The 26,843-nt window shown below is 48.8% G+C and overlaps 1 protein-coding gene across 2 annotated transcripts in view; it reads right to left on the reverse strand.

Annotated features, from left to right (window-relative positions):
* Positions 1 to 12,091: 12,091 nt before the first annotated feature.
* gfra1a (gdnf family receptor alpha 1a) overlaps positions 12,092 to 26,843 on the reverse strand; it is a 39,693-nt gene continuing 24,941 nt past the window's right edge. For both annotated transcript variants that reach the window (XM_088421010.1, XM_088421011.1), the window contains 7 exons: positions 22,509 to 22,687; positions 19,624 to 19,796; positions 18,199 to 18,308; positions 17,172 to 17,306; positions 16,517 to 16,683; positions 15,334 to 15,381; positions 12,092 to 14,436 (listed from right to left, as the gene is read on the reverse strand). In XM_088421010.1, the coding sequence (XP_088277136.1) occupies positions 14,284 to 14,436; positions 15,334 to 15,381; positions 16,517 to 16,683; positions 17,172 to 17,306; positions 18,199 to 18,308; positions 19,624 to 19,796; positions 22,509 to 22,687 (965 nt within the window). In that variant the 3' untranslated portion in view covers positions 12,092 to 14,283. The remainder of the gene's footprint in view (positions 14,437 to 15,333; positions 15,382 to 16,516; positions 16,684 to 17,171; positions 17,307 to 18,198; positions 18,309 to 19,623; positions 19,797 to 22,508; positions 22,688 to 26,843) is intronic.

Below are 26,843 nucleotides of genomic sequence, written 5' to 3' on the forward strand. Positions count from 1 at the left end.
AAAATGGACATTTGTTTCTATGGGTTTCAAGAAAAAATAATTCCCGTGTTTCTCAGAGTACAAGTTTTCCCATATGATCCCCTCATTTCTCCTGTTAGAGGGGTCCTGTTCCTGTTCCTGATCCGATTTTTTTTTTCCTTGATCCATTTTCTTCCCATTCCATTTTCCGACTCAGCGTGCCCTTGATCCAGTTTCTTCCCTTTCCTGTTCCTGTTCAAGTTTTGCTGGGGTTCATGATCTGGAGCCAGTTTTCTTCACGACGCGCACGCCCGTACGCCTGTTCCTGAACGTGTTTGACGCAGTCGTCTTCCCATAGCTGTTTCTGATCCCATTGTGTCCCTTTGATCAATAGCGTTGCGAGAAGGCTTTCAAGGCAAATTCGCGGCCACAAGTCGCCCCGTCGGAGACGGACACTCATCAGCCCGGGAAATCTTTTTTTTCCTCGTTTACGCCAGTGCTTGTCTGGGAGGCCGACAAAGTTGGCGGAAATGAGATTTGTTATCGGCTCTCTGCCGTACCGATGTTGGCGTTCGCACACGTTGCCCGACCGCAGCCAATAATTGCGTCCGCTATTCAGAGCGTTTGTGTGATGTCAGTAGAGAGTGCGCACTGAAGTGTGTCCTTTTGTCAAGGAGCCGCTTTGAATCTCATAATAGAGCAGGAAGCAAGGGTGTGTGTGTATGTGTGAGTGTGTTTGCCCTTTTTTTTTTGCCACGTAGTGGGGACCCAATCCCGGCTTCGACCGTCTTCGTTTTGGGGGACCTGCCCCACGCGGTCAGAGCTCTTTTCGAGGGTCGTGATCATGACGGATCGTTAGGCAATCTGTTTTAATAGTTAAGGTTTGGTGCGTTTCGGCATGAGGTGAAGGAAGGTTGCGGACCTAATTGCAGGAAGGCGGGTTTCGCTCAGAAAACTCATCATTCGATACCAAGAAAACAGAAGGAAAACAAGCTTGACAACTAACTACAAAGTGACAAAGCAAAACGACTCGGAAATTAAATCAGTACAGGACAAAGGACCGATAATGGCATTGCCGCTTCGATAATGACCCGACAAGAACTGAAAGGAAACAGGAAACTAAATACTTTCAAGACTAACGACACAACAAGGCACACCTGGACAAGACACAATTGGAACAGGCACAAGACAAGCAGGTTGATGAACACAGAAGGCACAGGGAAAGAGGAACATGAACTAAGCCCAAAGAATGTCAAACGACAAATCAAAGCCCAACAAAATCCTAGGTCTGAAAGGGGCCGAAAATCCCGACGCTAAGCGAAACACAAACAAAACAATACAGAACAAAACAAGGTTCGGCTCGGTAGCTAAGAGATGCATCATGTCAATGGGCCGTCCCCACTGCGATAGAAAACCCCTCGTGTGTGTGCGCGCGCGCCTGCCTCTCAATAGCATCCGTGGTGATTATTCACGTTGAGGGACGGTGACGCTTCAAAAGTCACAAAATGAGCAAATAATTGATATTTTTATCAGTCGCTGGCATCAGGCTGTTTGTTTTCATGGATTTATGACAGGATATTGTGTGTGTGTTTGCCTGTGCGAGTGTGTAATTTAGTTGACACGGTTTCCTAGAAGACGGCGTCAATGTCCAATAGTGCAGCTGCGTGGAAGCTAGAGCCAAGCCATAATGCACAATTTGCTCCGGCGGAATACAAAGTCAATACGGACAAAATGCCACTGATAGCGCTAGCAGCATTTTGCCATCATCATCTGGCCCGCATTGCGACTGACGCCAGCTGAGCCGCCAGCCCGCCCAAACAACCGCAAAGTCTCGTTTGGACCTGGTTTTCCTTTTTGGGAGTTTACTCTCCTCTTTCTGTTGCACTTGACCCTTTTTGTCTTTTGTTTTTATCCACGCTCTTTTTTTCATCAAGACATGTTTTTGACATCGCTCGAGCTAGTCTATCCGTCTGGGGTCCGCATTCTGTTCGAGTCCCGGAAAGGAGACTTGACGAAAAAACCCGCGGCTAACACCGTTGCTGTTTTGCAAGTTTAAATTGCGAACATTTATGGACCTGGCCGCCTATGTTTAAAAGTTATCTGCCGCAGGCGTATTGAAAAAAAAAAAAGGTCAATCTTGACTGAAGCGATATTAGCATTCAAACGAGTTTGCGCTGGCAGCCGTTAAGCGCTAGCGAGAGAGCTTGCTTGTTGCGCTCTTATGTCTCATTAAAACATGAATGAGAGCCGCGCCGTCGTCATTGATCGGAGCGCTTTGCGGTTTTGGCCCTTTTCTTCCAACCGTCCCGCTCTGGCGGTTTCGATTCTATTAATGGAGCTCCCATAAAGGAGGCCCGGCTCGCTGCTCGCCGCCCGCCGCCCGCCGCACGCCGCACGCCTCCGTCAATAGCGCACAGGAATGGACACAACAGTCAAGGAGATCGCTATCGTCTCTTTAAAGGGGAAAATACATGGTTTCAAAAACTGTTCATTATTTTTTATAGTGTTTAAACGGGTTACGGATTAGTCCAAGACAGAAAAAAATAAACAACTGCATCAAAGGAATTAAAAAAAATACAGAAAAAAGAGAAAAATCTTATATTGCAATTACACTTCACGTGACAAAACCGGACACAAAGTCCCGTGGCATCACCTCGCGCCCGCCCCACTATTTGAGAAGCGCTGATTTAGCGGCATCTGAAAGGTCTCATCTGTCCTTCTCTTTGAAAACATGAACAAAAACAAAGACAATGTGTTTTTGATGGCAAAATATCAGTTTGCGCACATATATAACTACACTATAATACAGTGCTCGATCGGCTTGATATTAAGAGGAGGGTTGGCCACAAGTGTCATCCATCCATTCATTTATAAAACAAAACGTGGAGTTGTAGTTTCAGTCTTGTCACGGGCACACAATCAAAGTATTTTCATGATGATGAAAATCCTCGTCCATGGCACCGAAAGAGTTCAAATGTCAGTTGAATTCATGTCGTTAAAAATGTAGCGCCCACTTAAGGCGAAACATTCATCAAGCCGCATCGGTAATTTGCTTCCGCATGCCACAAACTTGACTTTATTTGATTTTTTTTACCTCGTCAGCTGGCGTGATGAATGTTGTGATGACAAAGCGTCGCGCACGCCACGATAACGCGCCGGCGATCGTGACAAATGTGCACCGACGTGTCTCTTCGCAACCATGACAAATGATTGATTCCTAAGGAAGCGGCGGGCGCGGATAGTCGCGCGCTTGCGCCTGGCACGCCGATGTTTTGGTCCCGCGCGTCCTTGACGAGACGACAGGGACGAGGCGCCGTAAATCAGACGTCCGAGTGCCAACTCGGCGTATTCGTGCACTGGGCGGCGTTCCAGACGCGCTCGTCTGCCACTCCGGGGATGCTGCGTACGAGGCGAGGGCCCGTATTACATTCTTCATAACCGGGAGCAAAAATATCACAGTGTCACCGTACCGCCGTATAGATTACGGCAGGTTTTTTTTGTTTGTTTTTTTTTGTCCATTCAGCACAATCTGGGAGGATCCCCAGACGTTCCTAGACCAGCAGAGTCTCCCCGGCGCACGCTGGGTCTTCCGGGAGCGATCCTAATCAGATGCCCGAGCCACCTCAACCGGGCACACCTATTGTCCTACTCAGCCAATCCCTAAGGGAGATCCCCGACACCCTGCCGAGGAAACCCATTTGCTCTCGGCGGGACACGCCCCGACACCTCTCCGGGAGGTATCCTACCCAGATGCCCAAGCCACCTCAAATGCTTCCTCTCCATCTACTGTCCTTCTCACCCTATCTCGAAGGGAGAGCCCGGAATCTCTGCCGAGGGAGGTGCTTTTTTCATCCGGGATCTTGTTGTTTTGGTCGCCGCCCTTAAGCCGAGCCGGTAGATCAACTGGTAAATTAGGCGGTATGAGGCGCATTGAATTTTAAGGCGCATCGTAAGATTTGGAGAAAATTCAAGGCTTTGAGGTGCGCCTTATAGTGTGGAAACTGCGGGAGGTCAATTTTGTTTGACAAATCCATAGTATCGGTCAGTCCGCAAGGACGCAAGTGGACAGCGGGGGGCAGTGCTACATAAAATGTCCGTCCTGTGAGGTGAATAAAAATGAATGGATTTGTCTATTTATTTTCCTTCCAGCGGTGCCAAATTATAGATGCAAAGTTAAAACCTGTTGATCCGACCGATGTGCGTATTGGTCATCGCGGCGAACCTCGCGAGACCAATCATAATTTAGCCGCTAGGCAAACGGCAGCTTCCTCCCAGATGGGACGTCCGCCGCATTAATGCCTTGTAGCTTCACAGCTCGACATAAAACGGCATCTATAATTAGCGTCGACATGCAGCCTAACGGTATAGATAAACAGGTGCGGCCTTGACGGAGGCGGCGCGCCTAATGGCTGCACGACAACGACTTAGCGTCACATAAAAAATGACGGAGCGGCGCCTAAACGTGCTTTAGTGCGCAATTATCACGCTCGAGCAGATGTCGGCTCGTTAGGCGCGCCGAGATGGACGCTCACCTTCGCTAACGCGAGGCGTACGCGCTAATCACAAAGACAACGCTCGCACAACGCGGCAAAAGTCCTCCGAGCCGGACATTGGACACCCGCGGGCTTTGATGCTTCTGCGCTTGTTGGGCAGCAAAAAAGAATTGGAATCATTTCTTACTTTTCATACCAACCGTTTCAAGTTTTCTGCGCTAAAACTTGAAACTGCTAAATATAGCCAGAAATGTTGTATCCCCCCCAAAAAAAAACCAACAAAAAAAACACACTAGGAGGCTAAAGTGTTGCATGGATTTTCAAAACATGACAACTTTCAATACGGCGTCCTGCCGTCCCTTCAAAACGCTTGCAAACGGGAGCTGGAATATAATCAAAACGGAAAGGTTAGCATTTCCCCAACTGATTCACTCAAGAGTGCACAGGTTAGAGAACACTTTGACTGAGAAGCTTTTGCCTCTTTTATGAATCGCAGTCTTAGTCCAAGTCGTCAACTTGGTGGAACGTGGTTGCCGCCCAACTTGGGGTATTTAGGGTAAAATAAACTGGAACCGCTTGGAACGTATTCAATGTTACACTGGCTTAAGAAGATGAGAGTTCTCCTGTTTTGCTTGTTGCCAAAGCCTTGCTGCGTGTGACACACGCAAATGTAGAAAAGAGCAGAATTTGAGCCCAAAGTTGCCCCCCTTATACACAGGTGCGTCTTATTTGGGGGGAATCACGGTAAACCTCTTTTTTTTGCTTTTAAGACTCCAATGTAAATGGCTGACGATTGCAAGCGGCCAAGATTTTTCCTTTTCGGGTTAGGGTTAGGGTTTGGAGCCGCCCGGTCCGAGCGAAAAAGAAAGCCAAACCAACAGACGTCAACCGGCGCCCAGCACGTCACCGGGAATCTTCCGCCTCGGCGCTGATTAGCGGCGCTGCGCCGTTCTCATAATGCGGCTTCCGCTAAGCAATCAATCCATTTCTCATGAGCTCTGTTAATGTGGCGGATTTACTCTGCCGTTGCGGGGGTTTCATGTTGATCAGCACGCATTAAGAATATTTATGAGGCGTGGGAGCAGCGATGTTTGCCGCAAGGTGCGCAAACGCACGCCGACAAACGCACGCGCACGCCTTGCAGGTGAGTCTTGACTCATTTGTCCAGCGAAAGACAACCACTAAAAGGTGGGAATTGCAAAGCCCTTTTTATCCCGCGCCTCATATTAATTCTAGTTTCTGTCGGGGGGCCCGAACGACTGTGAAGTCAAATCGATTTTCAAGTTCGTCACACACCTGACTTGTTTTCGGATGCCGCTAAAAAATATTCAAAAGTGAGACAACCGTTTTTTTTTTTTTTTAAATCCCAAAGACGATCAAAAGTTCAAGAGAACTTGCAAGTATTTTCGCTAGAAAGGTGTAGTGAAAGTTAGCATTTGGCAGGCCACATAAAATGATGCGGTAGGTCGGCAATGGCCCCCCGGGCCTTGAGTTTCACATCTGTGAATTAAACAAATCATTTGAGAGACGTTTTCGGCCGGAAAGAGGAAGGAAAATGGTCCAAAGGTGATTTGAGCGCGTCACGAAATGCGGTTAAACTGTAGCGAGCAAGAAGCCAAAGAGCAGCCGTCGGAAGCTGAAGGAGGATAGATGGAAAGGATCCACACCGCAGCAGTGACGCCCGCTGGCTTGTGGTTATTTGCCAGATTCCAAAGTCCAAGACCTGTCACGGCTAACCGATGGGCTGGCTTTTCAGGCTTTACGCTGCCGGAACAACGGTCGGCTGTGCAAACGCTTCCCTCGGTCCCCCTTCCCTTTGTGAAAGCAATGAAACGCCGTTTGGAATAAAGGGAATATACCTCAAGCGGGCACAGGTGACTAAACAATCGGCCGCCGCTTGTTTAAGGACACCGGTGACATTCGGAGATCGATGGTGAACTTTGTCTGGAGTCAATTGCTCAATGCTTTCCGGCACTCAAACCTGTCTGATTACCCGTGCCTTGATCCAGCCCGTCGCCGACCATCCGCCGGCCCGCCGAATATCCCTGCCCGCTCGTGTGCCGACACCGCCCGCCGCCGGCCATCCGCCGATTGTACAAGCTAGCCTGCGTACCAACCTAGCTTGCCCCCGACCGCCCGGCCGCCGCCACTTCCGACTTTGCCCGGCCCACAGCAGCAGCCCGCCCCCGTTAGCCTTCAAGCCGCAGTTATCTGCTCATAAATAAAGACTGTAAACGAACTCAACTGTCTTGGCGTGCTGTTGTGTCTTGTCCCCCGTTATGACGTCTCTGTCTGATTCAAATAAGAGTGGCGAGGCGTGGACCCTGTACCTCTAGCGCAATTCTGCCCGCACGGGTCTTAGCTAACCTCTATTGGTGCTGCTCCTATCCCCTGGAATCAAGAGCTCAGAGAGTACGGCAAGTTTATCACGCGGACTATGTTGAGTAATTAGCGGAGCATGTGTTGTCCTATATGCTCGGTGGTCTTATGTGCTCATTACAGGATTCACTTCACCTTTTCTTGGTCTTTACCGGCGGATCGATAAGAATCCTCCTCATCCATCAATATTGAACCCGCGGCAGGAAAAATTGCGTTCTGGCCATCCGTCATCGTGCCGGCCCCGCGTGCGCGTCTTTACTTCGGCAGGTAAACACATTAATCTCCCTCACTCTGAAAACGCCGAAAAAAAAGGAAAGGCCTTGTCATAGAAAACAGAAAAGAGGGAAAGTTGACGAGGCGTCGGGGGACGTGATTCATTTGTGGCCGGGCGAACATCGGGAGGAACTCTGGCTCGCATTACACTCGCACACACGTATACATGTGTGTGTGTGTGTGTGTGTGTGTATGTATATATATATATATATATATATATATATATACATGCTTGTTAATTTATAGTGTGTTATTTTCCTTTTAGGAATTCATTATGTATTCGATATTTAATATTCACTTTATTATTTACATGTTAATTGTGGAGCTGCTATTTATGACTAATATTGAGTTATTCAGGTTATCTATTTATTTAGGATTTTTAAATTCTCGTTTTGTTTCTTTGACGGTTCTTTGTTCAATTAGCTTGATGTTTATGTTTTATAAATAGAAACGTGTATTTAAAAACAATATCATGTTCTTCCCTCAATACAGGTATAAAACATATTTCTTTTAGTGTTTTTGCCATCCAATGATTCAGTTCACATTAATATACTAAGCTCTTGTTCACTTTTTTAAAATATAGTTGTACACTTATTTGTTTCTTTTTATTTGTTGCTCAGCGTATTTGCGCAGCGCCGTTTTCAGTGTACATGGGTACAATGACAATACAGGCATCCTACGATTTGTTTGTTTGCGATGAAGACGAGGCGGAATTTGGCGTTTATCTCCTCCATGGGGAGGACGGACGCCATCCCCCCGAGGGATTCCTTTTCCTTCTTCTTGCTCTCGTGCCCACGAGAGAAGAAACAACAAGCTGAAATCATGCGCTCCCCACAGCTCTTCCAAGCTTGCAATCCTCGGGCTACAAAATGAATCTTCAGGCTCAAACTACCAAACTACACATTTTGCCTCCTTTGATTTGGCGCAAACACATACGCGCACACACAGGCCGGCCTCCCTGTGGAGGAGCACCGCGGATCCAGACGCAAATTGAAGGCTTTGGCCCTTTTTGGGATCTTGAGAAGATTGGACACAACATTTTGTGCACGGCGGGGAACGTCATGGATGGACGCCCTGATGGGCTAAAAGTGTGCGTGTGTGGGCAGGAGGGGTGGGGGCAGGTGGTTTGGAAGCTGCCGGGAGCTTTGGGGGATGATGAAGATCTGCTGGTCCACGTTGGACCGCCACCTTTGCAAAGTTGCACAAAGCGGGTTTACAAATTTGCAATTAGGCAGCGGGGAGGGTGGGCGGGGGGCTTCCAATCGTAAATAGAAAATTAATACACACTAAGTGGAGCCCGGCTTGTCTCAAAATATACAAAACGTGACGGATTAAATCAAGCAACCGGCTAAATGACCGCGAGGCAGCCCTACATAACGCGCTAACGTTAGCCAGCATGTTATATGATTGTGCCGCCGCATCCCTCCTCACTACAAAATGCAATATCGGGAGCGGCCAGAGGCGGCGCCAAAAAAAAGCAAAGACGAAGCCAAAGAAAATCCAACGCACATACGCCCGTGGGCCACAGAGAGACAGACCACAGTGAGCGCTCTCAGGTGAAGCCGCGCCGTCCTTCCTCCATACGAAATGTAATAACAAAAGCGGCCGGAGGCGGCGCCAAAAAACAAAGATCAAGTTAAACAAAGAACAAATGAAGGAACCCTTCCAAAACATCATTATTTTCAGTACCGCTTTTGCTATTTTGGGACACTTTTTGTGACAGTGAGACGCGCGGCCCCGAGATGACGCCGCGGACGTGGACGTGGAGGAGATTCGGACTCCGCTTTTCCATTTTCCCACTCGCCGCGCTCTTGTAATGCTGCGCGGATGAAAAGTAAATGCGGTGCCTTGTTACAGCGCAAGTGTTTTTCCAGATGCCGCAGCAAAAGCGCATCCGGCACGCACGCAGAACACGGCGCAACCCGAGCCCCGCCGCCAAATAACATCTCAAACGCCAAATATGAAAAATCCATCTTCGCCTACATTTATGTCCAAAATGTTTGTTACTCTCTCGGTCTCAGGAACATTTTTTCCCCAATGTTTTTGCTAAAGCGGGCTTAAAAAAGGCCGGCGTTAAATATATGATGTAGTCAAGTAATGGGATTACCCGTTCCGGTCAAGTACCTTAGGTGATTAGCACTACTAAGGTCATTACTTTAGGTAATAAAGTACTACAGCAATCAATTCCTTCACGAGACAAAGTACTTGATGACTTCATGCGCTCCAATCCTGATTTTTTGTTTTCCGAACAAATGTTAGGACTAAAGTATACGGCGGATGTTGTTTCCGGATCCCGCCGGTGACAGCATGACGCTTGGTGAGATAGAGCCAGAAAAAAAGAGGCGCGGCCTTGCCCATTGGCGTGTTCGTTTAGTGCCATTTGATGTGGGCGCGCTTAACGATCCGGGTTTTGCGTGCGACCTCTGCGGCGCAACTGAGCGCAAAGGTCGAAGGTGATCGATAGCCCAGAAACATTAGCCGTGAGCGTCGGGTGTCGCGACGGGAAAGCTCGCGTTGCGTCAGTGAGCGCGTGCGCGCGGCCTTGCTTCTGCCGCACGGCGGGGACGGCATCCCGGGTTGAACTCTTCATGGCCTTCACCTGACTGAAACGATTGGCATCTTTTTCAAGCTCCCGCAGGGCTTGCCCACGAGTCGACGGTTGGAATCAGGCGTGTTGAAAACATGCCGCGTTGTGGATTTCCGGGACCGGGGTTTAGGGCCCATGTTTTATGGGGACCTCTTGGGAGCAGACCGGAGCTGCTTTCGAGGGGCAAAACTTTGAAACGGATTTTGTTTGCGGTCAGGGTCGGGCCGCGTTCCAAAATCATCCCGCGGGCTGGATGGAACCCGTCGGCCCCGGCGTCAAATTGGGCTTTTGGACTCGGGCGAGGGTTTCAAAGCGGCTTGCTTTTTGGCTCGGGCCGAGGATCCGCTTTGCTCGTCAGTGCTAAGCTCCACGCCCGCCGCTTAGCTTGATGTTAGCTCGCGTCACGGCGGACAAAAACAACCCAAAAAAAAAAACCACGCTAAAGCACCGGGGAGCGGGAAAGCGGAGATAAAAGTGGAGGCGCTCCCCCAGGGACAGGGAGGGTCGGGCCGCCGTCCTCCATCGATGTTGGCCCAGCGCCAGACGCTCGCTCGGCTTTCACACGCTTTTGCAAGCTAATCTCGGCACGTATACCGTTGTGCTTTTTTTATTTTTTCGAATTAAAAAAACATCTCCTCATTCCCACCAAATGAGAGGAAAATAAAAATGGAAGAATAGGACTGCATTTTTTTGGTTTTATCGCCAAGTTCCCATCGGATTAGCGTGAAAAGAGACGACGGGAAGCGTCCGTCCACCCCCTCCGCGGAGCTTGATTTTATGGGGAGGGAGGAAAAAAAGGGCTGAGCAAGTTTATCCGACCTTAGTTGTTTGAAGATGTTTTGAGAGGCGGGCGGACGGACGGGCGGGCGGGCGGGCGGCCATTAGCCGGCCGCTTTAAGTGCTGCTTTTGTGCACATGAAAGAGCAGCCATTTTGGGCCCTAAGTGGACGCCTGGCAGCCACGTGCTTTCGCGCGTCAGCAAGAAAAACAACCGGCTCGCCCCCTATATCTCCTTAATGCTCCTATTAATGACACCCCCGATCCTCTTCCCCTCCCCAGCGGTGCGATGCGGGAAGATGCTGCGTTCCCGCATATATATATATATAATATATATATATATATATATATAATGTATTAAATTTGATTAATCAGACAGCTATGATTGATATGTAAACGAAGTTTTAACCCCAAATTAAAAAAGTTGATTATAATATTTAATGAAAAAAAATAACATTTACATGAATTTCAATTCAAAATGATACATTTGAAATCAAATAAAAAAAGACTGTGTTTTTTTTTTCTCAGAAAAAAGCATGCATATGAAATCCAAAAGAAAAAGTGTCTTAGTTGGAAAAAATAGGGAAGTGAAAAAGGGAAAGACAATTGTTGGAGAGCAAAAGTTTTCATTTTTTCTTTCTCTTGTTTTGTAGTGTATTGTTGTGTAATGTTTGCCCAGAAGGCATCAGCCGGAGTTTGAGGAGCTTGTTTGCAGGATCCCGGCGGAGCTTTTGGGGCCTTTACTGCCGCAATCTTTCTTTTGCGCTTGTGGAAAGGCGTTGGGGGGGGGCGGTCCTACAAGAGCTACCCCATTCGTCACCTGGATGCCAATGGGCTTCCAGGGGCTCGGGGCCGCACCCCCCTGCACCGTATCTTTTTTATGAAGGGACAATGGATAGGGCCCCCGGGGGCCGACAACATTCTTCATGCATTGTAAGGCCTTTTGTCCCTACCCCTCCAATTTATTTATTTTTTTTTGCAAATAAAAGCTAATAATAGCATTTTTTTCCTGCTCATAATGACCATTAAGATGTTTTCAGTCCCCCCCCCCTAAAAAAAACCATACATTGTATGTCAGGGTTTTGTGTCCTCTGAAAAGAAAAAAAGAACGTGTATATGACTTCTTCCGTTTTCACAGAGGACAGCCAAACAGAGCTTTTTTTTTGCTGTTTGGTAACCATGTTTTGGAAGGTGTTTTTCTTTTTTGTCCCGCCCGCAAATGACTGTTTAATAACGTCTCTTTTTCCCCTCTGCTTTTGTTTGGCAAAGGATTTTATTTATTTTTTTGGCGAAAAAAATAGCCATAATTAGCACCTTTTAGCGTGGAAAAAAACCCGCAACAAATATGTACTGTCGAGTTAGGCCTTCATTTTCTTGAATAGGAAATGACTTAACCCTTTCGGTGGCAAGCGTTTCGGGAAAATGCAAGGCGCCGATCACGTTTGGTAGCAACAGTCCCATCAAACGCGTCACCGCCGCAGTGCTCGACGAGCTTGAAATTAAAAAAACAAAATTAAAATTAAAAATTTCAAATTGAAATTCAAAAAACAAAAAAGCACTAACAAGCTAGCTGAGAAACGCCTTCTGGCTTTTCGTCGGACAAGCCACACCAATCAGGCCCTGCTCCATTCAGCAATAGTCATCTTTATTTGGATTTGATTTGTACAACAGATTTGACGTTTGACACAGGCAGAGACCACGGCGGGAAGTCGGAGAAGTAGTAGAGAAATACGGAAAAGACGGGTGACGCCTTCTTGAAAGCCTCCACCGCCATCATTTTGTCGGCTCGCGAAAACAAGCGGAGGCCTTCCTTCCTTCCAACGTAGCAAAAAAAACAAACTAGCGGCAAACCAAACAATCAAAACGTAGAAAAATAAGTCCAATTTGTCTCCAAAAAAAGGAACGTAAACAGCAACATTGTAAACAAATTTGCATACCGTATATTGAAGTAGAACAGGAGAACGCGGATCTTTTCTGCTTTTGTTTACGAATGCTTAGAGGATATCGTTTATTTGGTACAGACAGGTACTGACATCCAAAAGGAGAATGTTGCGAGTCCGGGGGGTTGATGAATGAATGTGAAATTTTGCCATAACAAAACACACGCGCACAAAAACATTAGCTGTACATTGGCCGATTTATACATTAGCAATAGCGTAAGTCAATGCGCCTCCTTTCAAAGCCAACTTTTGGAGTCCGTCCGCTTTGGATTTTGCGGCGCCTTTCCATGATAGCAAGACGCTAACGTGACCAGACGCCGTGATTTTTCTGGTCATTGCGAATCATCGCTAAAACAAAAACAAAACAATGAGCTAGCATGATTCCCAAAAGACGTGACTTGTTGCCGTTTCCACATTAGCAACGGCCGGGCAAGATTCTCACCATTTCATTTCTTAGCTAATGTAGGTTTAGCTTAGCTTAGCGGCAAGTCCAGTTGTAGTAGTGTAAATGGTCGACTGACCAAAGACATTCAGTGGATAATATGGTTAGCAAAAACGTTATCTTTTCCCCCTAATGATTAATATTGTTCTTATGGAGAGTGCTTACATTCCGCCATCTAAAACTTTGATTTCATAGCTAATGCTTTTGCTTGGGAAAGCTGAAATCTTGAGGCTCATGCGCTACCGTGGCTACAACTCAAATCTTGATAAATGAGGTGGAAGAATCCATCATTTAAAAAAACAACATAAAAAAATGACAAAAAAAATGACAAAGAAACAGTTTGTGATGAGAAAAAATGACAAGACAAAATAAAAAGGTGCTTCATCAAACTTTGCCGCGATGCTGCCGCCAAACGCAACGATGAAAATAAAGCTTTTGCAAAAATGAGCTGTTTGGGTTTTTGACACTTCCACATGTGCTTTCTGTGTTTTTGTCATTGTAATAAACAGACTACGCAAACCTCCGTACCGTAAATGTACTCAGCTAGCTAGCTCATTAGCATCAATGCTAACTGGTGAAACTTCGCCTGTTTGTTATGTTTTGAGTCCTAAACTTCCACCTCCCGTATTTCTCATCCAAGGCAAATCTGAAACATACACGGAAAGGGACGGTAGCCCTGCAAATATCACAAACCAAAAAACTAAGCAAACCAAAAAAAAAAGTCATCACAAACAAAAAACAAAAACACCTTATAGGAGAGAAGCAAACAAGAAAAAAGAGGCAAACAAGAAAAAAGATGCAGACAAGCAAAAAGACACAAACAAGAATGAGAAATAAACAAGAAAATAGAAGCGCAGAAAATAGAACTGAAGAAGTCAAAGGACGCAAACAAGAAAAAAGACTGTAGAAAAGCCAATCACAACGGAAAGTCATCCGGATAGTTAGCGTCCTTTTCCTTCTTTGCGTCTTTATTCTTCTTTGTGTCTTTCTTGTTTGCATTTGTACTGTTTGTGTCTTTTTTTTCTTGTTTGCTTCCTCTTTCTTGTTAACTTCTTCTCTTGTTTGCATCTTTTTTCTTGTTTGTGTCTTTTTGCTTGTCTGCAAGGTTTTTGTTTTTTTTTCATCATTTTGCTTTTTTGCATGGTTTTTCTTGTTTGCTTCTTTTTTCCTGTGCGCTTCTCTCTTGTAAGGTGTTTTTGTTTTTTGTTTTTTTTTGTTTACGGTGACTTGTTCTTTGTTTGTTTAGTTTTTTTGTTTGTGCATTTTGCTCTTCAGGGTCACCGTAGAAAAGTCAATCACGGCCAAAAATTATCCAAAAAGTGATTAATTCAATTCCTTTGTACAATGCGGAGGAAAGGGGAGGAAACAATTTCACGGTGCTTTTTCCTTTTTCAAATATTTTTGTAAATTGATGTAGTCAGTCCGACGGCGAGGCTACAAGCGGTCCAGCAAGGAAGCCAAACGCCGGGCGCAGTAGCACAGCCCCAACAGCGGGGGCAGCAGAGACGCCTCCGTGGGAGCTCGCAGCCCAATGCACGAATTCCTCACCACCGCGTTGGACGTGCTGGGACCGTCCATCTGAGGGTCCTGCGGGGCCACAAACACAAAACTGGCGCCTGCCCCTTGGAAATTTTCATGCACAAATTATTTATTTATTAATTATTAAAATAAATCAAAATCATCAACCCGCAACACAAAGTAATGTTTCAAGATAGGGTCAGGCTTTTAATAAATTAGGGTCAGGGTTTTAATAAATTAGGGAAACTCGGGTTAGGGGTTGAGACGTGTGTTTGATGGAGCCGCTTTTTGCGGGCGTGTACAAAATGTCGACTTTGTTAGCGTCGACTTGAAGCGAGTCGACCACAAGAGCCTTACTCACCGCCCAAAACGCTTCAGTGACTTCATCCGCTTTGACGGCGCACCGGCGCATCAAAAGGTTGTTTTCATTAGCGCTAAATGCCAGCGCGGAAAGCCCGGCCGCGCGCGCGCGCGTGCGTCGACTAGCATGAGCTAAACGGGCTGCGAGCTAGCCGGCGGCTCATCCGTCCGCGGGCCCCGCCCGCCAAAGGCCACGCGGCGACATTTGCGCCGAACTTTGCCAGGCCGCGGCGACTCCGGCCGCACCTCGAGCGCGGCGGATTTCGCTTGAGCTAAAGCTAACCGAGCCAAGAACGGCCCGCGGCTAACTCGGGCTCATTTGCATACATGTGAGAGGCGGCAGAGAGCTTCGTTTGGTTTTGGTCATGTCATTTCTTTTTTCTTTTTCTTTCTGTTTTTCCAGTTGACAGAGAGGAGCAAGATGGCCGCCCCATGGATTACAAACTTCGACTGACTCCACAAACAATTGACCCCGAGGGCAGCCATCTTACGGTTACCGCTTTCATGCTTCTTCCTTGTACGCGAGCATTCAGAATATGTAGCATAATTTGCCGCCCTTCTATTTCTTTTTCAGTTTCTTTTTCATTTGAAACGAGGACAACTCACCACACAGAAGACGCTGTCGGCGCTGGAGTTGGACTTCAACTTCTGAGCCTGAAAAAGAGAAAAACAAGGCGGCGGTTCTTCCGAGCGCTTTGTTTTGCCAAATGTCACACGCGTATAGGACGCGGCCTTCATTTGACGGTCAAATTCTGGTATTTTCTACGTTGCCCCAAGAATTTGGCGGCAAGGTAAAAACTAGGGCAAAACACAATCAAACTAATCTTTTGCAAAATTCTTCATAGTTTCTTCGAAATTTCCGCAAAGATGCCGTATTTGAAATGTCGATGATTGCAAGCGTCTTCGCGGGCCGCTCGTGTTCCTACGCACGAAGGAGAAGACATGAAATTGCTTGCGGGACTTTGAAGGCTGGTCGAAAAGTGGCTAAAGCGACGCGCGCCCGCAAATGTCAAGCTGGGAATTTGGAAAATGGAAAGCCCCAAAAGCGTGGCTCATTTTCAATTCAAGGAGGTAAACAAAGAAGAGAGAGGCAACCGCACGGGTGCCCCCGGTCCGCACGCGTCCGCCCCGTCTCATACCTGGACCCACTCGAAAGTCACATTAGCATGCGGCGCATTAGCATAGCGAGCGGAGCGCCGTGGCCGCCGGCCGACGGAATCGGACCGACGTTTCCTGCGCTTTGTTTGCTGAGACGACGCGGGGCACAAAGACAGCAAAAAAATACAAAATAAAAAAGCCAAATCCAACTTTCCTTTGATGTCCGGCCCGAAAAAAAACAACCTCTTCTTTGTTTTGCTTGTGGCGCGCCACCCGCCGACGGGTGCAACAAATGTATGGGTTCGATTGTCGTATTTCCCCAAGTCCACCTTGCGTGTAAGTGGACCTCCGGGGTGAGTGTTCCGGGGTCGTTTGTCCCGGTCACATTCGTGTCATTTACATCAAAGGCGTTTCACATCGAAGGGAAAGCAGTGAAAGAAGACTAAGGAGCTGAAATTTCACCTAGATGGTGAGACACCACGACCACTTAGTTATAACACGAGCAGGGGTGTGAAATCTCTTTGCTAATATTCTGCCGGAATGATGTGGTCAAAATACTGCATAAAGGTTAAAAAAAAAGTGTTGTCGGTCATGACAAAGAAAACAAATGCCACAAGGAGAAAACTAATGGGTCAATCGCCGACGACGAACGGACGGGCTTGGTGCGGGATTGCATCATCCGAGCGCGCACCTGCAGGCTTCCGCAGAAGTGGTACACGGCCGAGTCGCCGTCCACGCGGTTGTCGGCGTCGCTGTTCCGTTGCCGCGGCAACGCGGCGGTGGTCGCGGTCCGACCGGGGGACGACGGCTGCCACGCGCCCGTGTCCGTGCCGTTCCCGAAGGCCTGGATGGCGTTGCCTATGGATGGACACGCCCGCGCGCACACACACGGGTTAGAGTGATGTCGTGGCTGCGGCACATCCCGTCTGATATCGGGCCATTTTTACTGTATGTATTGCGATCAAAAACATGGAGGCCCGGCTCACTCGGGACAGTTTTCAAAAGCGATGCCAATGCATTTTTACAGCGTTTTTAGAATTCCAACAACCCGCCTCCAAGCCAGTCCCAATCGTCTCGCTCATATAGGAAAAGTACAGCAAGAGGACAAGGCAGGAAAAGAAGGCGGGCGCAGAAAGGAGAGGCGGAAGGACAGGACAGGAAAGGAAAAAACTGGAAAGGACAGGACAGGACAGGAAAGGGTAAGTGAAAGGAAAAAAGAAGAAAATAATGGCAAGGGGAGGGAAATGAAATGAAAGGGCAAGAAATGGACAGGTTTTTGCAAAAGCCCGGTGCCCCCTTCCAACATTTGCCGGCTCTGTCTTTCGTCTCAAAGGGTTTGGACTCACGCAGGCAGACGTTGTCGGCGAAGAAGGCGGCCAGTTTGTCGCACTCGTCCTTGTCGTTGCCGCTGTTGCCGCAGTCGCAGAACGGCGACACGCTGATCTCGGGCGAGCGCAGGTAGTTGGGGGTCATCGCCGTGCCTGCCCGGACAACACCGTCGCGCGCGCCGTGTTTAGGAAAAGGCCCAGGTCGCACATGAAGGACGCTCGTCGGTATTGAAGGACGCTCGTCGGTATCGGCCCCGCTCCGAGACTTTTTCTCCGAGCGTCGAAGCGCTTCGCCGTGCGTTTGCGAGCGTTTGATCGCGTGCGTGCAAGCGCAGGAAGTGGAGGGCAGCGGAGGAGCCAAGAACCCGGAGCGGGTAAATTGCTTCCGTCAGTGATTCTTCACTCCCCGAAAGGCGGCTCCCTTGGCGCCGGCCTCGCTCCGGAACCTTTAGCCTTTTGGTTCTCGATTGGGGGGTGCGCATGAGGACACCGTGCGAGCGTACGCTCGCTTGGCGGGGAGGGGGGGTTCCGTTTTCGTTACACGGCGGGGACCGAATCTCCGGTTCGACGGAAGCGCTGAAGCTCCGGGGCTAGGAATCGCCTTCCGTCACACGCGTCCGAGTGGAGGCCCAGAGGTCGGATCTGGCCTGCAAAATGCTGATCTTTTCAAGATTTTGCGAGAAAATAAAAACGATTTAGTCGCCAAACTCTCTTTTGAAGAGTTTCTACCGGCAGAACGTGTTAGAAGTGTGACAAACACCTCAAATGTATTTGATTTCCCAGTCATAAAGGACAGAAAGGATAAACTACTGTGAAAATGACACCCTTGCGTTATGGCAATGGGATGTCCCCACTATGGTAGAAAACCTTTGTGTGTGTTTATGCCAACCAAATCCATGTTCCCCATTGAAATGAATTGAAATGCCAACAATTGGTTGATGAAGCCCCCAAAAAACGGCTTTTCCATTTTTGGCGTCCCAAGCCAATCACCCTAACCCTAACCCTAACCCTAACCCTGGAAATCGCCGTCAACGCGTCAACTCACCGATGAGGCCCGAGTAGGCCAGCAAACAGTCTGCGTAGTTTTCCTTCAGGCAGCCCGACAGCGAGCGCGGTTCCGACTGGCAGTTGGCGAAAAAGTCGGCCAGACGCGACCTGAAACATGCCCAAGAAAATGTTTATGTTCAGACAAACGCTAGTAAAATGGCTAACTGGTTCCCAACCCCACACTAAACGTAATTTACATAATCTACGTAAGAACTTACATCATCTAAAATATCAATATTATTGCTCCTGTAGACTTGTAAATGATTCCTGAATTAATGGAGCCCTAAAATAAACAAATTAAACATCCTAAAAAGGTGTGTCTGTCTCTCTGCACTCATCGCAAACCCGCCAGCATCATCTCAAGGCATTCATGTTCTCAACTGATACAATTTTATCATGATACTTTGCATGATATATTATGCACTAAAGTAATTCAAATTTGTATTTCTTACTGTTTTTGATGCATTTTTATCCTTTAATAATATTCATGTTTTGAGGAGCATTTTTGGGGCCTTGGATGGGATTAGGCTAGTTACGAGGAAAAAGCGGCCCAATCTATGAAAGAATCACATTACAAATTTACTTACATTACGAAATTACTTTTGGAACGAAGGAATATCGTCAGTGGAATTACTATTGGATGTGGGATTGAAAAAATAGGCCCCCGGCATTGAATGAGTTCAAGACAACCCGCATCAAACGCACGACCGAGGTCAAATAAAGGCGGGCGGGCGGGCGGGCGGGCGGGCGAGCGAGCGCCGCTTCCACGCCATCCGTCAGCAGGGAAGGTTGCTTCAATTCATCCGGCCGCCACCTGACAAATGGAGCGCCAAGCGTGCGAGATGGCGCGCTAACGCCGCCTCGCAATTTACTGCTCCTCGTGTGCGCCGATGCCTCGGTCCAAACGGAGCCGGATCGGGATGCTATTTAATCCTGGTCCGGCGCCGGCGCTGATGTCATCTCCCCATCACCGAATGAGTGCAGCGCCATTAGCATTAGCGTGCGTCTGTGGGCTGCCTGAGGTCAGGGGGGTCGCCAACAACAACGCCGGGCTACACACACGCACAAACGGGCCGCGCTGTATCGTTTAAGACAGGGTGTCAAAGTCGTTTTAGCTCGCGGGGCGCGTGGGGGAAAACCGTGCTATGCGTACTTCTGATTTAACACTGTCCGAAATAGTACAAGCGCGACATCACTTTTAGTCATAAAACATTGATATGAATCATGAAACATTTCAAGTTGAAAAAAAATCAGCCCGCATCGGCGCATCGGTTTGACGCCGCCGCGCGTATTATTTTGCATTCCGTTTTCCCAAATGAGTTCCACAGTTTTATCGGTCAGCCATATGGCGCAACGTTGCAACCGCAGCAAAAGTCTGGAAATCAAATGCGATCGATGGATACGGACGGAAACGACGGGGCACCTGCAGATGTAGTTGGTCCTGCAGGAGGCCTGGAGCTCCAGACAGTTTGGCTTTTGCTTCTCCTCGTAGGAGCAGACGGGCACGATGGTCTGCCGCCGGCGTTCCGAGCACGCCGTCCGGTCGCTGGCGGGGCACGAGCAGAACAGCATGCCGTAGCTGTGCTTGGGGGGAACCTGAAGTCGGGGGGGGGGGTCACAGGCACGACCGCCGTCAACTCCCTGAGTTAAATTCGCATGGACGCCAAGCAAAGAGATCTCTTGTTGCGGTGCCGACAATATACGACGGCTACAAAGAAAATAAGAGTGACTTTAATGACGCGGGCTTGGCCAAGTGAAGAGTGACGCATTTGCTTTGATTTCCTGAAGAGCGGCGTTTGTGGAAGTGCGCAATGAAAAGCAGCGTGGGCCGCCGCCATTTGCCAGGTTACCGTTTTCCAGACGCGCAATCAGAGCCTAAACGCGCCGCCGTTCGTCAGTCCACGCCTTCAGGCAACGTTTACGCCGCGTAGGCGTGAAAGCGGACAATAAAAGCGCGCGACGGCGCTCTCTTTCTGCTCTTGCTTTTCTCCGCCATGTTATTCATAACAATGGCCCCCACTTAAGTGGCTCCGCGCGAACACGCCGGGAAGCGTCTTTCGTGGCCGTTGAAACTCAGCACGCTTGTTTATCGGCGAGTCTCCGCTTTGGGGGGCCGAGCGACGGCTCGAAAGCCGAGGAAAGACGGGGCTATTTTACCGACTGTAAGTCGCTCCGCGGTGCGACGGGTGCGTGAAAAGTTTCAAGCGTGGCGGCGGTGTCCAAATATGCCGTGCGGTTCGGAGGTTCCTCTCCCCGACACACCCCATTCCAATGATCGGTTCATCGTCTGAATTAGGTGCGGAAGGAAAAGAAACCGCATGACCCAAACCACACTGGGATCAAGTCATTCGACGCCATTGGAGCCACTATTCGGCTCTTCTTCAGCTGGACAAGGCGCAGAAAAAACATGGGCGGATGGATCTTTGATCCCTTTTAGTTTTTCGAACGCTTGAAACGTTTCACGCATCCATTCGGTCCCAAAAATTCATCGTGAACAAGAAAAAGAGGCGAGCCCTTCTGGTGCCAGAATATAGGGCAAAAAATGCCTGTAAACGGAAGGGACGGATGAGTAAAGTGAGGGAAGAAGTAAAAAAACTGAGGGCAAAGACCAGTTCAACTGAGGGAACCCAGGACTAAGTTGAGGGAACAGATGAGTCAACAGAGAGCAGAACTGAGGGAACAGATTGGCGAATCGGGGGAACAAAATAATAAACGGAGGGCACAAACTAAGAAAAGTGAGGAAACGGGTGAGTAGTAGTAGAACAGACCAATAAACTGAGGGAAGGGATGAATTCATTTGAGTGAACCATTCGGTGAATTGAGTCAAACTGAGGACGCGGAATAAACCGACTGTGGGAACATATGAGGAAGCGAAAGAGCTAACTGAAAGAACAGATTAGTAAAGCCAGGGCGCAGATGAATTCAATTGAGGGAAGGGCCGAGTACATTTAGGGAAGGCATGAGTTCATTTGGGGGGCGGTAAATAAAAGCGAGGGCACGGATGAGTAAAGTGAGGGAAGGGAATTCTGATGGTACCCGGAGGAGCTTCGTACACAAGGATGGGCGCGCTTTCTTAGACGCCAGACCGCGAAGAGTCAAGCGGGCGGCGTGTTCACCGACATTACTAGCAGCTTGTCCACTTGCGTAACGCGAGTCCCGCCCGATGCAGGAAACGGCTGAGCAAGAGCTGACGGTAACCGCCTACTTGCTTTCCAAAATGACAAGACTCAAATCATTAAGGCTGGCGGATCTGCGTTGCCTTTTGGCCAAGGCGGCCATTTAGTACCAATTTGGACGTGCGAGGCGACAGACCGAGGCGGCGGCCGCTAAGTGACTCCGGAAAGGTCGATCCGAAGCCTATTTTTATCTTTGAAAGCTTTTCATTCGATCGTGCTGTGTTCTTGGCGTGGAAAATATGCACTTTAGCGCAAGTTAAAGCGCGTCAGGAAAAAGCGGCAAGGCAAAACAGCAGCTCGCGGCTTCTCGCTTTTTGCCAGTTGCCAAATCCTTGCGGTGCGTTAGGAGGTGGTTGCTCAAAGAACTGGCCATTGGCAAATTGGCGCCCAAATGACACATTTTGGCTGGTATCATTGTTACCCTTTTATTTTTTTCAGATCTGATTGAAACTTCAAGGTTAACTCAAGCAGCAATTCTTTGATTGATTTTTGAACTCTTATAACATTGCTGATAATGATTGATATTCTTTATATATTATTCATTTAACCCTAACCTAACCCTAACCCGTATATACAGTACGGCACGGAAGGTTGCCGTTCTCTGTTTCCCCGACATCCACGCCGACTTGTTGAAGCACACGTTCTCGGGCCGAAGGAGACAAGTCCAGCCGTCTTTTCCTTTTCATAATGAGTCCAGGTCCTTTGAAAAAATGAGCCGCGCGGCCTCTTCGTCAACAACGAAGAGGCAATTAGGGGGAAGTGCATTCTTGCCATGTTCTTTGCAAACGCTCTGAAACGAGTGCATACTATATCCAATTAGAGATATATTCAACCTTTTGAAGCTATGTAAATGACATGATAATACTTATTTCGAATTGCAATTCAAACACAGATATGTGGAAATAATTGTTTTGAGGTATGCGCTTATAAGTCGACCTCCTGCCAAGGGTTAGGGTTAGGGTTAGGTTAAAAACGAGGTAAAAACTCGACATACTCGGAGAAATACTGAAAATGAGTCCATTTATAATGGAGACAAGAATAAGCTAAAGAACCCTAACCTGGATTCTTTCAATGAGCTTTGACGACGCCCCGCGCTACACGAGCGAGCTACGGTAGCTGGAAAAGAACCCACCTTGTCGAAGAACTGCCTGAGGGCCTTGTGGCACTTGCGCTTGTTGCAGACCTCGGCGGTGGAGACGCGGCTGGTGCACGGGCTGATGTAGGCCGAGCGGTACTTCTTGCACGTGTCGTTCAGGTTGCAGGCCTTGGCCGCGTTCAGGCAGTTGTTCTCCCGGGCCACCGCCGGCTCGCCTGCCCGCCGCATGCAAATTCAAAAGCGCACCTTCACCCAAAATCCCACGCGCCATCCGTTCACCTTTGGCGAGCGTACGTTGCGCCCCGGATCGTGCGGCCTGCAATAGGCAGGTCATTCTTTGTGTGTGTGTGTGTGTGTGGGGGGGGGGGAAATGAACATCGCAAGAGATTTCTGGCAAGTGTTAAGTATATGCGTGACCTCATGATCTGTGGTTGGCTGTTATGTTCTTGGAGAAGCAGATAGTCTTCACTGTATGAACTGATAGTATAACACACACGCAGCATGGTGTGTCGATTGCCCAATTTTTTTCCGTCTGTTTTACTCGCGAGCAAAAGAATCTAAAGCCTCTTGTCTTCCTTCCTTGTGTGTTGTTTATTAAATGTTCTAGGCTCCCTGAACGTGACACAGATTTTTTATCATTTATTATGAAACTGCAAGAGATCAATTCCATTCGCCATTTTGCCGTAATCCCACAGTGCACTGATGTGCATAAAGGGAATCGTGCACCGCAGACATATAGAACTGTACAAATGACAAATGTTTGACTTACTTCATTGTAGAGCGTTGTCATAGTGTAAAGCAAATATTGCGGGACAATACGCTCGGCCAAAATTAGAACGTGGCTCGAAATGGAGCGCGTCCAGGGCAAGCTACCGGGAAGGTGTGAGCGAGGCGTCCGAAACGTCAACGGCACGCTAATCGATACGGCCCATTTGCGGACTGAACATGAAGAGTTTTGCTGGCCGCGCGCTATCTTACGCCAATAATTGCCGGCGATGGGCCGCTAACGACCATTTGCTGGAATTGGAGCAAAAAGAGTCTTTTCTGTCTAATTACGCAGCGAGCGCCAATTAAGCCGAGGGGAGGGGAGGGGAGGGCCGGCGTGACAAACATCTGGGAGCGGGCGCCCCATGAACTCAATTCAAAAGTGTGCTAATGAGACGCAATACTTCAAACGGGCCCGGGGCGGGGGCGGGGATTGAGGTTGACGGCGGGGTGACCGCATCTTTGTCAACAAGCGGAAAAGAAAACGCCGGGAAAAGAGGTCAGCCAGCCTGCCGGCGAAACATTAAAGCGGCTGCAGGAATTGTTGAGAAGTAGTGGGAGCGTAGCACACGTGAATCAACGACCCGCACCTCCAGACGGGGAGCGCGCGTGCGCTCATCTCCCCTGTTGTGAGGAAAAAGGGTCAGAGAGCCTGTTAGAAGAACATCAGAGCTATGGGCTTTCTGCCAAGGACCGATTGCGTCTTCCGTGTGACGACAATCGTCCGTGAGCGGATGAAAAGAAAGCATTTCGCCCCTCGGGGTCCTGATGGAAAGATGAGATGAAAAGTGGTCATATGCGATTTCTGGCAAGTAACGCTGATGAAAAATGGTAACGGAGGATGCGGGGATTTCTGGCAAGTACTGGCAGTGACGACACTCTTGCATGTGCTGGTAATAGGGCGAGATCAGGGAATACTAGAGGACCCGCGGCGATGTCTGGCATGCACTGAATGCGAAAGAATTACATACGCTAATGAAACGACGTCATGAAAAATGGTCAAGGAAGGAATTTCCGGCAAGTACTGGCCGTGAGAGCAATATTGCAAATGCCAATGAAAAAAGGAGATGTAAAATGGTCGAGGAAGGAATTTCTGGCAAGTACTGGCCGTGACAGCAATATTGCAAATGCCAATGAAAAAAGGAGATGTAAAATGGTCGAGGAATTTCTGGTAAGTACTGGCTATGACAACGCTCTGGCGTCAGTGTGATGAATGTTTAGGGAGGCTGCAAATATTGTCAGATTGTCCTAGAAGCCGGATGTCCCCAACCGCTTGGCGCCGGTCTGTGGATCGTGGAAAACATGCCAGCTCAATGTTAGTTTTTATCTTCGCCGCCCTGCATGCAAAATAGACAATCAATACGAATGCTTAGCTAGCTAGAGAAGCCGCAAACAAACGGACGGAGAAAAACAAGGGCCGACTTGAAATTGATTGAAATTTCTGAACGTCCCTGGATGTTTTTGCGGAGAAGACCCAACGCCACTTTGCCTCACTTGACTGGCGCGGCCTTAGCGGGGATCCGATTCGGCGGGGGGTTGCGCCGGTGAAAAAGTGCAGATTGACTATCGATCGCTTGTTCCCAAACAAGCCACAGCGCGCCCGCCGTTTCCTCTTCGTGCTCCGACACCAAAACGGCCGGCGCTCTCCCGGGAGCCGCCCGCCCGCCCGAGGATCGATGGCGAATCGCGAGCGGATCCGTCACCTCTCCGAGGTGCGCCGAGGACGGCGAGGAGCGAGCCTTCCTCCTCGTTAAATCTTTCCTTCCTTTTGGGGGCGATTGAGGCGAAAAACTGCTCGCAAAAACCACTTGTACACAAATGACATCGATTCAGTCGATCATATAACCGAATGACAAATAAGTACTAATTAATGTAAAACCTTTGCATATGCTAATATATAGCAAAGGGCAATATCCGTCACAAAGGAAAATGCTAACGAGCTCAACGCATACAAGGCAGCGCTCGATAACGTGCTGAAGATAACGACTAAAATGACCTAAGGATGTTATCCACATTCGCAAGTTATTGGATCAACAAACAAAGTCATTTTGGGCATATTATCATAAATGACAATATTCTCACAGGTACAACTTCCATTCGTGGGCCGGGTTTGGCAGTGAGACGGATGACAGCGACTGCTCTCAAGTGAAGCCACGCGTCCTTCCTCACTACAAAATGTCATATCAAGAGCGGCCAGAGGGGGCGCCAAAAAACAACGATCAAGCCAAACAAAGCACAAATAAAGCACAGATTTGGAACCGTTAAAGGATCAACTCAATCGGTTGCAAAACCTCATTATTTCGAGCGCGGCCAGGTACCAATTGATCCGCAGGCCGGTACCGGGCCTCGGATTCCCATCCCCCGCCCCAATGCGTGCCGGGCGGAGTTTTGGACCGGGAAGGCTCCGGCGCAGGGTGCGGAGCGCCCCCTGGGCTCAGTAAATGCGCACTGAAGTCCGGGCAGATGGCAAGACAGGCAGACGATTGAGGGCGGGGGGCCGGGGCCATCTGGACGCCTGCCGGGGCAGCCGGGACCCCCCGCCGGCTCATGTTTCCAATGGGGCCGCAAATTGATTAGCGCGTCTCCTGTTTCCTCCAGTCCCGGCGACCCCCCCCTCCCGACTAATTCCAATTAGCTTGGGACAGCGGCGGGTGAAAGGCTAACCTTCCAGCATGACAAAATTCCCCTGAAAATTCTTCCGGCGTTGACCGTTTGTGATTGGCTCCCGTGACCTCGTTCGCTATCTGGACCGTCATCATCAATCATCTGCGTCAAGGCTTTTGAGGCTTGTCGAGGATCGGCCGTCCGCGAAAAGCCTCAAAAGCCTGGACGAAAAGCCTTGACTTGTGAAGTATTTGGGCTTGGGGAGAAGAAGAAGAAGAAGAAAGCACACTGATGAAGAAGAGGGGAGGGAGAACAAGCGAAAGGACAACGAGGAAAAAACTATGACAAACGGAAGAAAGGAACAGAAGGTTATGGTGAAAGAACAAGATGATGAAGAGAAGAAGAAAAAGGAGAAGAAGAAGAGGCATGTCCTGTGGGGTCCCGACTTTGTGTGCACTTAATAACGAGCCTCCCAGCGCAATAACGCGGCGGCCCGTTTGCCGGAATTGATCCCTGCAGTGTTGCGCGTCTACGCAAGTTCTTGCTCTGCTCCTCGCGTTTGCTGAGCTTGGACACCTCGCTGGCCACAATAAAAATCCAAAAATGGAAGCCAGAGGTGTCAAACTTACGGCCCGTGGTCCGGTTCTGGCCCGAGAGATGATTTTTTTCTCCTCCGCCGACCCCCCAATGTAATCTTATCTCTGCTAAAATCTCTGCCTGCTAGGCTAGCAGTGAATTGTAATTATGTTCCTTGGACGGTTCCTTGCCTTGTACTGCATCATGACAATAAAGGCTATCTATCCATCAATCGATCGACCGACCGACATGAAACCCACCGGTCCGTCTGTCCGTCCGTCCGTCCGTCCGTCATGTTTGGTTGGGGTTTGTGGTCTTTGGGGTTGCGTCGGTTGGTGTTCAGCTTTGTTCCTGCTTTGTCTCCCTTGCCTTTCCCGTCCGAGTCTCGTCAGTTGGATATCGTCCGCCTGCCTGTTTACCTGCCCT

The sequence above is a fragment of the Hippichthys cyanospilos genome, chromosome 8 (genome assembly GCF_059441005.1).
Source record: "Hippichthys cyanospilos isolate Australia breed blue-spotted pipefish chromosome 8, RoL_Hcya_1.0, whole genome shotgun sequence".
In the NCBI taxonomy this organism is placed as follows: Eukaryota; Metazoa; Chordata; class Actinopteri; order Syngnathiformes; family Syngnathidae; genus Hippichthys; species Hippichthys cyanospilos.